Here is an 11,237-nt window from a genome sequence, read left to right as displayed (position 1 = left end):
TTAACAAATAGCGATATGAGCAAAAGCAGAAGGTAGTAAAGTAGTAGTAAAAGCATGCACAAAATTTGATTAGTTAAAGTGTTCTGGATACCCATCAATCTTTCCAAACGGAGCATAGTGACCATCGTGATACCCTCCGTCGCATACCTCTGCGTTTTCTTGAAACCCTCTCCTTTCGAAAGCTTCCTCGCACACCTTCGACAACTCCTGCGCGTACGATAAAAAATACTGTTTGCTCGCTTCGTCCGCAAACATGTACACTTTCTGATCTTTTCTCGCAAATTTCGATGGATCCCCTCGAAATAAACGATTGAAACAACACGAATCCGGATCGCTTGAAAAAATCACGCCGACGCAACAGAAGCCGCCGCACATCGGAAGAAACCGTCGCGGTCGTTTCTGAAACTTTAACAAGTTCACTCTACTTTTGAAATGAAAATACACCGTCTCATTCCTCGGTCCGCACGTTAAGGCGCAGGAGAATTTCTCCGAACCTCTGTGTATTCGATCTTCTCCAAATACGTCGCTTTCAAACTGCCACCTCTCTGATCCGTAAAAGGTTGTGATATCGAACCCTTCAAAGGCGACGTTGCGTTCTTCGTCGTTTTCTTCCGTGCACACGCGCGGCAGAAACGAAGCATCGTCGTCCCCATCCTCCTCGTTGTCGTCCAGCCACTCGTACGGCGGCCGGTACGACGTCTTCTCCTCCGCTTCTTTCGGGGTCTTTCTCTTCTTCTTCTCGGAAAGCTTTTTCTGCTTTCGCCTCGCCTTCTTCGCCTCCAATTCTTCCTCTTCTTCGTCCGTGGTGGTCGTTTCTAAATTCAAATCCAAAAGTTTGTCCTCCAAATCCTTCGTCTTCTTCGTCTTCTTCGCGCGCTTCTTCTTGCTTCCAAAGTTTGGCATTCTCGCGTCGTCAAACCCGCGTTGATCACTCTCAAAATGTGACATGTGTTTGTTTGTTTGGAAGGAAGAAAAAAAAAAACGTTTGGAAAAAATTTTAAAAACCCTAAACAAAAAAAATCGATCTGATGATTTTTGCTTCAGAAGAACTCCTCAATTATTTTGCGCGGAACATACGCAAAGAAGGTATATTTATATATTTATAAGAGAGAGAGAGAGACAATATCTCGAAATGCAATCGTTATTCGCCCAACAAATTTCAGCATCTAATGCTGCTGCTTGTGCAAGAAGATCCAGTCGTGATAAAAACCTCACGTCAAAGTTGAATGGGAGAATTGGGATTTCGAATCCAATGCAATCGTCTGCCAGCTCAGCATTAAAATCGAGTGTAAAAGGAAGAAGAAGAAAGCAAATGCGAAGAAAGATTTCGATCGCGCACCACGGAGCGGATTACGTGGCGACTTTTGAACCAGAAAACGCCGCCGCTGGAGGTGTAATCTTAGCCGCCGCGGTGTTGGGGAGATATTTATCCACCGGGGAAGCGATTGGATGTTCGCACCTGGTCTCGCCTTTTTCATTTTCAGGAGTCTCCAAAGACGCTTGGGAAACGAAATTGCCCTTATTCCTGGGTATCGTAGCCACGCCGTTGGTTTTACCCTATTTAGGTTTGGCACATTTACTCCCGACGGGTGGATATGAAGTCATCGAAGGGACTTCGCGGTTAGTTTTGGCGATGATATTGGTCGGTTTTGGCTCAAAGTTAGGCGACGGATGCACGAGCGGACACGGGTTGTCCGGCATCGGGCGCTTGTCGGTTCGATCGTTGGCGAACGTGTGCACCTTCATGGTGTTTGGCGCGCTCGCCGCGACGATGTTCAACACGAACGCGTTATTACACGTGGTCACGACAACGGGGAAAGGCAAAGCGGCCACCGCGGTGAACGCCATCGCAAATACGGTCGCGGCGACGCAAGCGGATAAAGCGTTGTACGGTAAAATTCTGACCTCGGCATTTGCCGGGTACGCCACCATCGGTTATCTCGCTAAAAACAACATTCTCATCAAGCGTGGCTCGAAAATGGCGGATGTCGTCAAATCCGCGGTCCACGGTGCCACCGGTGTCCTCTTCGGCGTCGGTTTAGTCGTCTCCCAAATGGTCAACCCGGCGAAAGTGTCCACCTTCTTACAGTTCACGCAAAGCACGTGGGACCCGTCGTTAGGTGTCGTCATGGGTGCCGCGTTAGCTGCAATAATCCCTGGTATCCTCATCATCAAAAATCAACTCAATACCTCCACGTTCGGCGACGCGTTCAAGCTCCCGGATCCAATCACCGCTGATATCGACGCCAAACTCATCGTCGGCGGTGCCATCTTCGGCACCGGTTGGGGATTAGCCGGCATGTGCCCAGGCCCGTTATTCGTCAACGTCGGCGCCGCGTTGACGAATCAATCTATTTCCGCCACCGGTGGTTGCGGATTGGCCTTGCTTTCATTTTGGGTCGGCCAGACTTTGGCGAGAATCACCCGAGACGTGTTAGAGGGCTCCGCTTAAGAAGAAATAATATAAACGCACCACGCGAGATCGAACGCGCGATACTATACACGTATTACGCATTGCGCTACGAACTGTTTTAATACTACCAGTACTACTGCTACTACGATACTAATACTTATAATAATACTACCTGTAACACCGACGAATCTATGTATATATATTCGAGAAGATATGTATATATGCCTGCTCTCGCCTTCTTCCGCCTTTCTCCGCTTTTCGAAAACGAATCTTTTTTGTTCTCTCTCGCTTAATATGGAGAAAAATCTCTCCTTTTACTCATAAAATACCAACATCAACATCACACATGTTTTCCCTCCCGCGTGAGTGCTTACTCTCTGCCACTGCTCTGACTTTGCACTCGAACGCGACAAAAAAGTGTCGTCTCTCGTCTTTTTGAAAAGTCTCTCTCTTTCTTTCTTTCTCTTTCTCTCTCTCCCTCGGTGTCTTTGTTTTCCATGTTTCCATGTTTCCATGACGTTATGAGATATTTCTCCATTACGTGATTATTCCATTATTGCAAAGATGATATGCTATGTGCGCTCACCTTTTACTCTCTTTACGTGTGCTCTCGCACTACGGGTGCGCACAAACAACACAAACTTTAACACATGAAACAGTTGCGTTCACTCCAGGCGCCGCCATCGCCGGAGGCTTAATCCTCGGCGTTTCCTCTTTGGCGCATTACTTAAATTGTGGGAAAGCGGTCGGGGCGAGTGGACTCTTTCGCGCGTTTACGCATAAAAAAATCGCGTTCGAAGAACGCTTGAATCACTTACCGTTTTTAGCGGGGTTGTTCACCAGCGCGAAGTGGATTCCTTTGCTCGGGTTTTCGCAACAGTTAATCCCGGTTGGAGGGTTTGGTTTAGTCGCGAGCTCGACGAGGCGAGCCGCGGCTGGTTTGTTGGTCGGCGTGGGAAGCGTCGCCGGAAACGGATGCACGAGTGGACACGGGTTGTCCGGGATTGGGAGATTGTCCGTGAGGAGTTTGATTAACACGTGCGTTTTTATGGCGTCTGGGGCGATCACGGCGTTGATGTTTGATACGACTGGGGCGTTGGGCGTGTCGCAAAGAGCGAGGACGTTGGATTCCGTGCGATGGTTGACGAGCGAGGAGTTTTCTTTGTTCGGGACGTTTTTGGTCACCGGAGCTATCATCTCTGGGACAATCGCGTTGGCTGGAAGGAAAGGATTGATACCGAGAAGCGGGCAAGTCGGTGCGGCGATTCGAGCGGTGCACGAATACGCCACCGGCGCGTTCTTCGGCGTCGGTTTGTGCGTCGGCGGGATGGTCAACCCGGCAAAAGTGGCGGCGTTTTTGGAATTCACCAAACGAAGCTTCGATCCGTCGTTGATGGTGTTGATGGCTTCGGCATTGGCCGTGTTGATCCCAGGGTTTTATGTCATTAAAAACGGTGTAGAACGACCGACATTTCACCCGGAAAAAAGCGCGTTCGCGGAACCGTTTAAAGGCATCACTCCGAAACTCTTAGTCGGGGGAGCGCTCTTCGGCGCCGGTTGGGGGCTCGCCGGCGTGTGTCCCGGGCCGATGTACGTGAACTGCGGCGCGAGTTTGTTCGGTGGTACCATATCTGAATCCGGTTGTTTGGATTTGATCTTGGCGTTTTTCGTCGGACAAAACGTGATGAGAGAAATCGACAGTTCCGGGGTGTTGAACGCGAAGAAAACTTCATCATCCGCCGAAAAAAAAACGAGTAGTTGAGATTGAGAGAGAAAGACCACCACCTCATTCACGTACAGTAGTAGAACATTCTTTTTGTTTTTGTTGTTTGATTATAAAAAAAATCGTAACGCGAAGTATAACGTAACTACTATGAGCATCCCGTGCGGTAGGAATGGTAATAGGTACAAGTGCGTGTGTGCGCGTGTGTGTTGTTTTGGAATCTTATTCGTTTTCAGTTGTTGGAGGAAATAAGAATTTCCTTTGTTTTTGTTCGTGTGTACTACTATACAACATCTCAAGAAGAAACTTTAATCGTTTACTTCTTGGACTTCTTCGGCAACAAGACCGAGTGGATGTTCGGCAAGACACCGCCAGACGCGATCGTGACCGTGCCCAACAACTTGGACAATTCCTCGTCGTTTCTGATGGCCAATTGGATGTGTCTCGGTACGATTCTGGACTTTTTGTTGTCTCTGGAAGCGTTCCCGGCGAGTTCGAGAACTTCAGCCGCTAAGTATTCCAAGACCGCGGCCAAGTAGACCGGGGCGCCGGCACCAACACGGGTGGCGAATTTGCCAACCTTGAGGTATCTGTTTATGGATAGAAAGAGAGTTTAAAGTCAGCGCTTGTAATTTCAAAATCGTAGTATTCGAGGAACGGACGCATTTCCAACTCATCCAAATCGCTCTCGTCAAGGTTTTGGGTTTTGGGACTGTAAAAAATGTAAACGATATAACAAAACGTACCTAGCGATACGGCCAACCGGGAATTGGAGGCCAGCCTTCGCGGATCGCGAGACAGCTTTTTTGGAGGATTTACCTTTACCACGTCCAGACATTGTGTTCTGTGTTTGTTTGTTTTAATGAGGAAGTTGGTGGCGTTTTTGTGTTTTTTAGGGGGAACTGAAAAAGTGTCCACTCGAAATGCATCTTTCTGAAGCCAAATTCGGACAAATCCAGTGTTCTTCGTCTCGAGTGACCAATGCTCCATTAAAAGGTATCCAATGCTCACTGTTCACTCATTACACCAATTGGAACCGCGCGTGACATTTTGCGCGCCAATTGATCGCGCGTAGAAGAAGCTGCGATCCATTCGATTCTGCTTTTTTTCAACAGATTTTGTAATTGTAGAAAAATCCGAGGACTCGACATTCAAATTTTCAAACGCCTCTGACCATTCCCCTCCAATACAGACGCCATTATTAACACTCACATACACACACACACAACAAAAATGGCCGGCAAGAAACCAGCAAAGAAGACCGTCAAAGGCGGCGCCAAGAAGTCCTCCAAGAAGAAGGTCGAAACCTACAAGATCTACATCTACAAGGTCTTGAAGCAAGTGCACCCGGACACCGGCATCTCCTCCAAGGCGATGAGCATCATGAACTCCTTCATCAACGACATCTTCGAAAAGATCGCGACTGAAGCCGCGAAATTGGCCCGATACAACAAGAAGCCGACCGTGACGTCCAGAGAAATCCAAACGTCCGTTCGATTGATCTTGCCGGGTGAATTGGCCAAGCACGCCGTCTCCGAAGGGACCAAGGCTGTCACCAGTGCGTTTTTTTTTAAATTCCTTCAACGGGTCGAAATTTACTCACCTTTCCAATTCTCTCTTTATGATTACTTCTCTCATCATCAAAACAACAGAGTTTACCTCCGCGTAAGCGTTCACGGCCTCTTCTCGCTGTTGGTAACAACAACGAGAGCAAAAACAAATTGAGATTCTTATCTCAACCATACCTCAGTATCGTAAGAGAGAAGAACCACACAACAACGTGCACTTTAGTTTCCCTCATTTTGAAATTTCCCCTACACGTGTAACTCGACAAAGTAGGCGAAACAAGACGCTCTCTGTACTACGCATAAATTAATAAAACGAGAGATGCACCACGCAGCCGTCTGTCGTGTTCCACCATCCTATGCGTTTGGGCCTTTCACCTCCAGCAGAAGGAGAATAAATAATACGAAGAAGAACAACAAAAGCAGTTTCGAGAGGAGGGGTGTGAATATATCGAAAGCAGCGAACGTTTCCCCAACATCAACGCCACAGTTGTTAGAAGATGCATCCATCGCGGGAGTAACCGTCTGGCAACCGCCAACGGAAGGTTCGAACGCGCTCGCGAACGTGTTTGAATCGGCCTCGCCGATTGAAGGGTTAGGATCTATCACCGGATTTTGGTTTCTGGATGTGTTTGCGTTGATGAACGTGGTTCTCGTGTTCGCGTTGTTAGTAGGAACAACCGCGAAAGATATGAGTAGTAGTAGTAGTAGTAAAGAAGACGAATAATAAAACACAAAGATGATGATAATACTATAGCGTAGGTACGTAGGCTTTAGCGATAATGATGATATAAAAAGAAATCTAAAGTATGATGTTGTGTATGGCTTTCCATCTATCCGCGGCGCTCGGTAACTCGTACCTTTCGAAGCAGTCCATAGCTTTGCGCCCGTAATCGTCCGGCGTCGTCACGCGAAACGCGTCTAAATCACCATTCACGTCTGGTGCGGCCAGTTTCGTACGAATTTCCACCAACTTTCGCGATAACTGCGCGCTTTTTTGTCCTTTCTCCGATTTCAACGCCTCTCTCACTTTCTTCGTGCCCAGCTTTTCAAACTCGTCCTCGCCGTTCTTCGCCGCTTCTAATATCGCGTCCACGTTGGCGTATTTATTCAACAATTTTCTCGCCGTTTTCGGTCCAACGCCTTCGACTCCAGGGACGTTATCGCTTGAATCTCCAACTAACGCTAAGAAATCTACGAATTGTTCCGGCTGAATCAACTCTTCGTGGGTCTTTGCGAACTCTCTCAAAGTGAACGCGCTAAACTGCCCTCCGCCGCCCGGCCGCAACATCCGAACGTTTTCGTTCAACAACTGACAAAAATCCTTATCCGGACTCGCAATGGACACCTTAAACCCTTTCTCCGTCACCGACCGCGTCGCTAACGTCCCGATGATATCGTCCGCTTCCACGCCGCTCACTTTCACCGTCTCGATGGCCATCGCCTCGACTAACTCGCTCACCTTCGGAATCAAGGCAATCAACGCCTCGGGAGTTGGCGGCCGATTCGCTTTATAATCCACAAACATTTCGTGTCGAAACGTCTTCCCTTTGCTATCAAAACACACCGCGAAATGCGACGGTTTCGATTCCAACAGAGCGCACATGGCGTGCGCGTACGCGTGCAAAACGCCCACATCTTCGCCTTTGCTGTTTATGAGTTTGGTCGCGTCCGAGCGCGCTTGGAAGCCGTAAAACGCGCGGAATAAGAAGGACATGCCGTCGACGAGCACTATGTGACCATTATTATTCGTATTATTACTGCTACTGCTGCTGCTGCTACTCTCGCGTCTCGCGTCGTCGTCGTAATCATCATCCTCGACGAGAACGACGACGTTGTTCTCGTCGTTGTCGTTGTTTAACGCCGAGAAAGACGACGACGAGGACGACGTTTTCCTCTTCCCAGCAGCACTCGCGTGAAAAGAAGAAGCGTAACAGTAGTTCCTCCGCGCGAGCATCATCCTTCGCGTCGTCGCGAGAGAAAACATCTTCGTCGTTAAGGTTTGGTAATACATATTTAACACGAAAGCAGTGTGTTTTGCGGGGAAATTGTGCGGCAGAAGTTCATCTCATCAAAACACTAACAACGCGACATCAGCATCACTCAAATCATCTCTCTCTCTAAATGGACGCGTACCTGTCGAAAGCCAACAACGCGGTACCGATCGTCGTGATCGATTACGGCAATCGAAACCATATTCTCGGCGGGTACTCCTCCTCGTCGATGGTAAGCAAACACCAACGAGAACATCAAACGCAAGAACCGACGAGAGTTTCCTCGGACTGCACCGTCGTCGAAGAAAGGTCGAACTTGGAAAGCGCGATTCTTGGGAGACGCGTGGAATCGTTCGACGCCTTGCGAGCGGTGTTCGAAGCGCTCTTTTACGAGAATTTCGGGTGGATTAAACCCGAGGAAGAGGAAGAGGAAGAGAAGAACAAAAAGAACGTGTTTATCGTGGAACCGATTTTAGCCTCGAGACGAGAACGAGAACGCGTGTGTCAAATGTTATTCGAGGAGTTTCGAGTGTCCGGGTACGCGGCGGAGAACGCGGCGGTGTGCGCGTTAGCTGGAGTCGGGAGGTTGAACGGGATATCGGTGGACGTTGGCGCGGAGACGGTGGATTGCGCGACGGTTTCGGACGGGAAGATTGTGGAGAGCACGTGTCGACGGATCGAAGGCGGGGGCGAGCGGTGTTGCGAGAAAGCGTTGAGTGGAACGACGGTGCGAGAAGGGAAAGAGATTTACGCGGAGATGGAGAAATGGGAGAGGATGATTGTGAATAGACACTTAGCGAGGGTGAGATGGAACGCCGATGATGATGGAAAGAACGGAGGAGGAGAGGGAATGGAGTCGTATCAGTTGCCGGATGGAAATAAGATTAGCGTGGAAACGAAAGACGCGTTTGCGCTCGGCGACGCGTTGTATTGTTGTTCCTCAAATACGGACGACGACGCGAATAGTAAAATTGTCGAAGCCATACAGTCGGCGGTAGAGAATTCCTTCAGACACGCGCAAGCTGGGCATTTCTTTTCTCACGGGAAAGAAAACGCGTTCGAGTGCGTCGTCGCGCACGGCACGGAAAGTTCCGTCAAAGGTCTCCGCGAACGGTTAGGCGAAGACATTCGAACAAAGATTGCACCGGAAAGTGCCAAAGTGAACGTCGTCGCATCCGCGCCGGACTATTTGCACGAGAAAAGTATGGAGCACTTGAGCTGGACTGGAGGCGCGGTGCTCGGTAAAGTGACGTGGAACTTGAATCAACAAATTAGTAAAAGCGCGTACGAGGAGTGGGGACCAAACGTAGCGAATAGAAGTCGAAACTCGTTCTAGTTCTAGATGATAGTAAGACGAAAACATAGTACCGACTGGTAGTTTTAGAGAATGTAGATGGTTACAATAACAATATTCATTTAAATAGATATTTTCCCCTTCTCCTCTTTCTCCTTAGTACGATCTTCCCCACAACACCCAGACCGTGGCAGGTTTCCCGGTGATGAAGCACTTCGTTCCTTCTTTTAACGGCGGCTGAATGAATGGGATGCACAACGTCTTCGCCGCCCCGCCTTCGCTTTCTTCCGACGAGCGTTTCTTCACCTCTTCTTCGGACTCTTTCGTCTCGCACCACGGGGTCAACACCATCTTCTTTTTGTCCAACGCCGGGACGAAATCTTTCCATTCCGTGACCGTAATCGTAGACGTGTCGCGAATCGCCTTGGCTTGATTGAACATGTTTTGTTGAATTTCAACCAAAAGCTCTGGCACTCTCGCGTTTACGTCGGCTAATTTGCACACCTCTTTTTCGCGAGTGTCTCTGCGAACTAAAACGCACGTTTCGTTGTCCAAATCCCGCGGTCCAAACTCGAGACGAATCGGAACGCCTTTAACTTCCCAATGCGAATACTTCCATCCCGGCGTGTAGTTGTCTCTGGTATCCGTCTTGACGCGGACATTCGCGCTATCCGTGAGAGATTTCCCGATCGCTTCAGCATTATCTGTGTTTGATTTTGAAAGCGCGAGTGAGTGAATGAGTGAGTGAGTGAGTGAGTGAGAGAGACAAAAAAAAACCAACAGAAAGAAATGAAAAAAAAAATGTCGGCTCCAAGCCATTATAACCCAACGATAACTTCGATGGACTATTGGTAAAGGAGTAATTCTAATCTTTAATCTTCGACTCTTTATGAAAAGAGCGTCGACGACACGAATAAAGTCGCAAACACAAGGTAAGAGAGTCGGTACGAGAAACAAACGCGCAAAAACAAAATCGCGATTTTTATGTCGCGAGACGAAAAACATACCTTTCAACATCTGCGCCTTCTCTTCGCTCAACTTTGAGTTTGGAATGGTCACGATGACCACTTGTATCGGCGCAATTCTCGGTGGTAACCTCAACCCGACGTCGTCACCGTGCACCATGTAACACACGCCCAACATTCTCGTCGTCATCCCCCACGAGTTTTGCCACACCATGGATCGTCCGCCTTTATCGTTCTCAAAGGTAATGTCAAACATCTTTGCAAAATTCTGTCCCAAACAATGACTGGTCGCGCCTTGAATCCCTCTTCCAGTGTAAGGCACGAACGCTTCCACGGTGGTCGTATACAAACCTCCGGCAAACTTCTCCTTCTCGCTCTTTACCCCCGGAATCACCGGCACGGCTAACAAGTCCTCGTACACTTGTCGATACAAATCTAAAATCGTCCTCACCTCCTCGTCGCACGCTTTCTTCGTCGCGTGCGCCGTGTGCCCTTCCTGCCATAAAAACTCTCTCGACCGGATAAACGGCGTCGGGTGTTTAAACTCCCATCTCACGACGTTGCACCACTGATTCAACAACAGCGGCAAATCTCTGTGCGACCGGATCCAGTTCGCGTAGTGCGGGTACATCACCGTCTCCGACGTCGGCCTGACTGCAATTGGACACTCCAACTCTGAATCCCCCGATCTCGTCACCCACGCGACTTCTGGGCTAAAATCTTCGATGTGATCCTTCTCCGCTTCCAATCGAGACTGCGAGACAAACATCGGAAAGTACGCGTTCTCTACGCCCAACTTTTTAATCTCCTTGTTAAAAAACTCCTGAATGTACTCCCATTGCGTGAACGCGTACGGACGTAAAATGTAACACCCGCTGATGTCGTAATAATCAATCAGTTCCGCTTCGACGACGACTTGGGAGTACCACGCCCCGAAATCTTCGTTGATCCCGACGTGCATCCCCAGTTTCGTCTCTTTCTTCATCTCTTTGTTCGTCGACGATGGTGCTGGTTTTTTCCCTCCTCCGTCCTTTTTTTTCTTCTTTTCCCTGCCGCCAACAATCTCTTCCACGCCGGTGAGCTCGGCTAACTTTGCTTTTAACTGTTTCAAATGCGAGACGGCCGAAGACACGTCCGGGTCGTCGTTTGTTTTCCCGGAAAGTTTCAACGCTTTCACGATGGCGCCTTGCGAGGCGATTTGCGCAGAGACCGATTCCGCCGTATCCGAGGACATTTTTACTTCTTTTGTGGATAAAAATGAGGAATTTGTAAGCAAAAAAAGA

General features: G+C 48.8%; 8 protein-coding genes across 8 annotated transcripts; 4 read left to right on the top strand and 4 right to left on the bottom strand.

Annotated features, from left to right (window-relative positions):
• Positions 1-69: 69 nt before the first annotated feature.
• Positions 70-903, bottom strand: Bathy05g02700 (unknown protein; the record flags this gene model as incomplete). The annotated part of the gene is made up of 1 exon (XM_007513290.1): positions 70-903. The coding sequence occupies one exon, from the start codon at positions 901-903 to the stop codon at positions 70-72; it is 834 nt and encodes a 277-aa protein (XP_007513352.1).
• Positions 904-1,132: 229 nt separating this feature from the next.
• Positions 1,133-2,452, top strand: Bathy05g02690 (protein of unknown function DUF395 YeeE/YedE; the record flags this gene model as incomplete). Its single annotated transcript, XM_007513111.1, has 1 exon — positions 1,133-2,452. The coding sequence occupies one exon, from the start codon at positions 1,133-1,135 to the stop codon at positions 2,450-2,452; it is 1,320 nt and encodes a 439-aa protein (XP_007513173.1).
• A 535-nt stretch (positions 2,453-2,987) lies between these two features.
• Positions 2,988-4,175, top strand: Bathy05g02680 (predicted protein; the record flags this gene model as incomplete). The annotated part of the gene is made up of 1 exon (XM_007512881.1): positions 2,988-4,175. One exon carries the CDS (start codon positions 2,988-2,990, stop codon positions 4,173-4,175), a length of 1,188 nt encoding a protein of 395 aa, XP_007512943.1.
• A 555-nt stretch (positions 4,176-4,730) lies between these two features.
• Bathy05g02670 (unknown protein) lies at positions 4,731-5,126 on the bottom strand (the record flags this gene model as incomplete). The annotated part of the gene is made up of 1 exon (XM_007513295.1): positions 4,731-5,126. The coding sequence occupies one exon, from the start codon at positions 5,124-5,126 to the stop codon at positions 4,731-4,733; it is 396 nt and encodes a 131-aa protein (XP_007513357.1).
• Positions 5,127-5,369: 243 nt separating this feature from the next.
• Bathy05g02660 (histone H2B) lies at positions 5,370-5,861 on the top strand (the record flags this gene model as incomplete). Its single annotated transcript, XM_007513151.1, has 1 exon — positions 5,370-5,861. The coding sequence occupies one exon, from the start codon at positions 5,370-5,372 to the stop codon at positions 5,859-5,861; it is 492 nt and encodes a 163-aa protein (XP_007513213.1).
• Positions 5,862-6,503: 642 nt separating this feature from the next.
• Positions 6,504-7,715, bottom strand: Bathy05g02650 (DNA polymerase I; the record flags this gene model as incomplete). Its single annotated transcript, XM_007513282.1, has 1 exon — positions 6,504-7,715. One exon carries the CDS (start codon positions 7,713-7,715, stop codon positions 6,504-6,506), a length of 1,212 nt encoding a protein of 403 aa, XP_007513344.1.
• A 110-nt stretch (positions 7,716-7,825) lies between these two features.
• Bathy05g02640 (actin superfamily) lies at positions 7,826-9,031 on the top strand (the record flags this gene model as incomplete). The annotated part of the gene is made up of 1 exon (XM_007512883.1): positions 7,826-9,031. The coding sequence occupies one exon, from the start codon at positions 7,826-7,828 to the stop codon at positions 9,029-9,031; it is 1,206 nt and encodes a 401-aa protein (XP_007512945.1).
• Positions 9,032-9,145: 114 nt separating this feature from the next.
• Positions 9,146-11,188, bottom strand: Bathy05g02630 (predicted protein; the record flags this gene model as incomplete). Its single annotated transcript, XM_007512937.1, has 1 exon — positions 9,146-11,188. One exon carries the CDS (start codon positions 11,186-11,188, stop codon positions 9,146-9,148), a length of 2,043 nt encoding a protein of 680 aa, XP_007512999.1.
• Positions 11,189-11,237: the final 49 nt, after the last annotated feature.

This window comes from Bathycoccus prasinos (assembly GCF_002220235.1).
Source record: "Bathycoccus prasinos genomic : chromosome_5".
Lineage (NCBI taxonomy): Eukaryota > Viridiplantae > Chlorophyta > Mamiellophyceae > Mamiellales > Bathycoccaceae > Bathycoccus > Bathycoccus prasinos.
The sequence above is the reverse complement of the archived record's forward strand: the minus strand, read 5'-3'. Positions and strand labels throughout refer to the sequence as shown.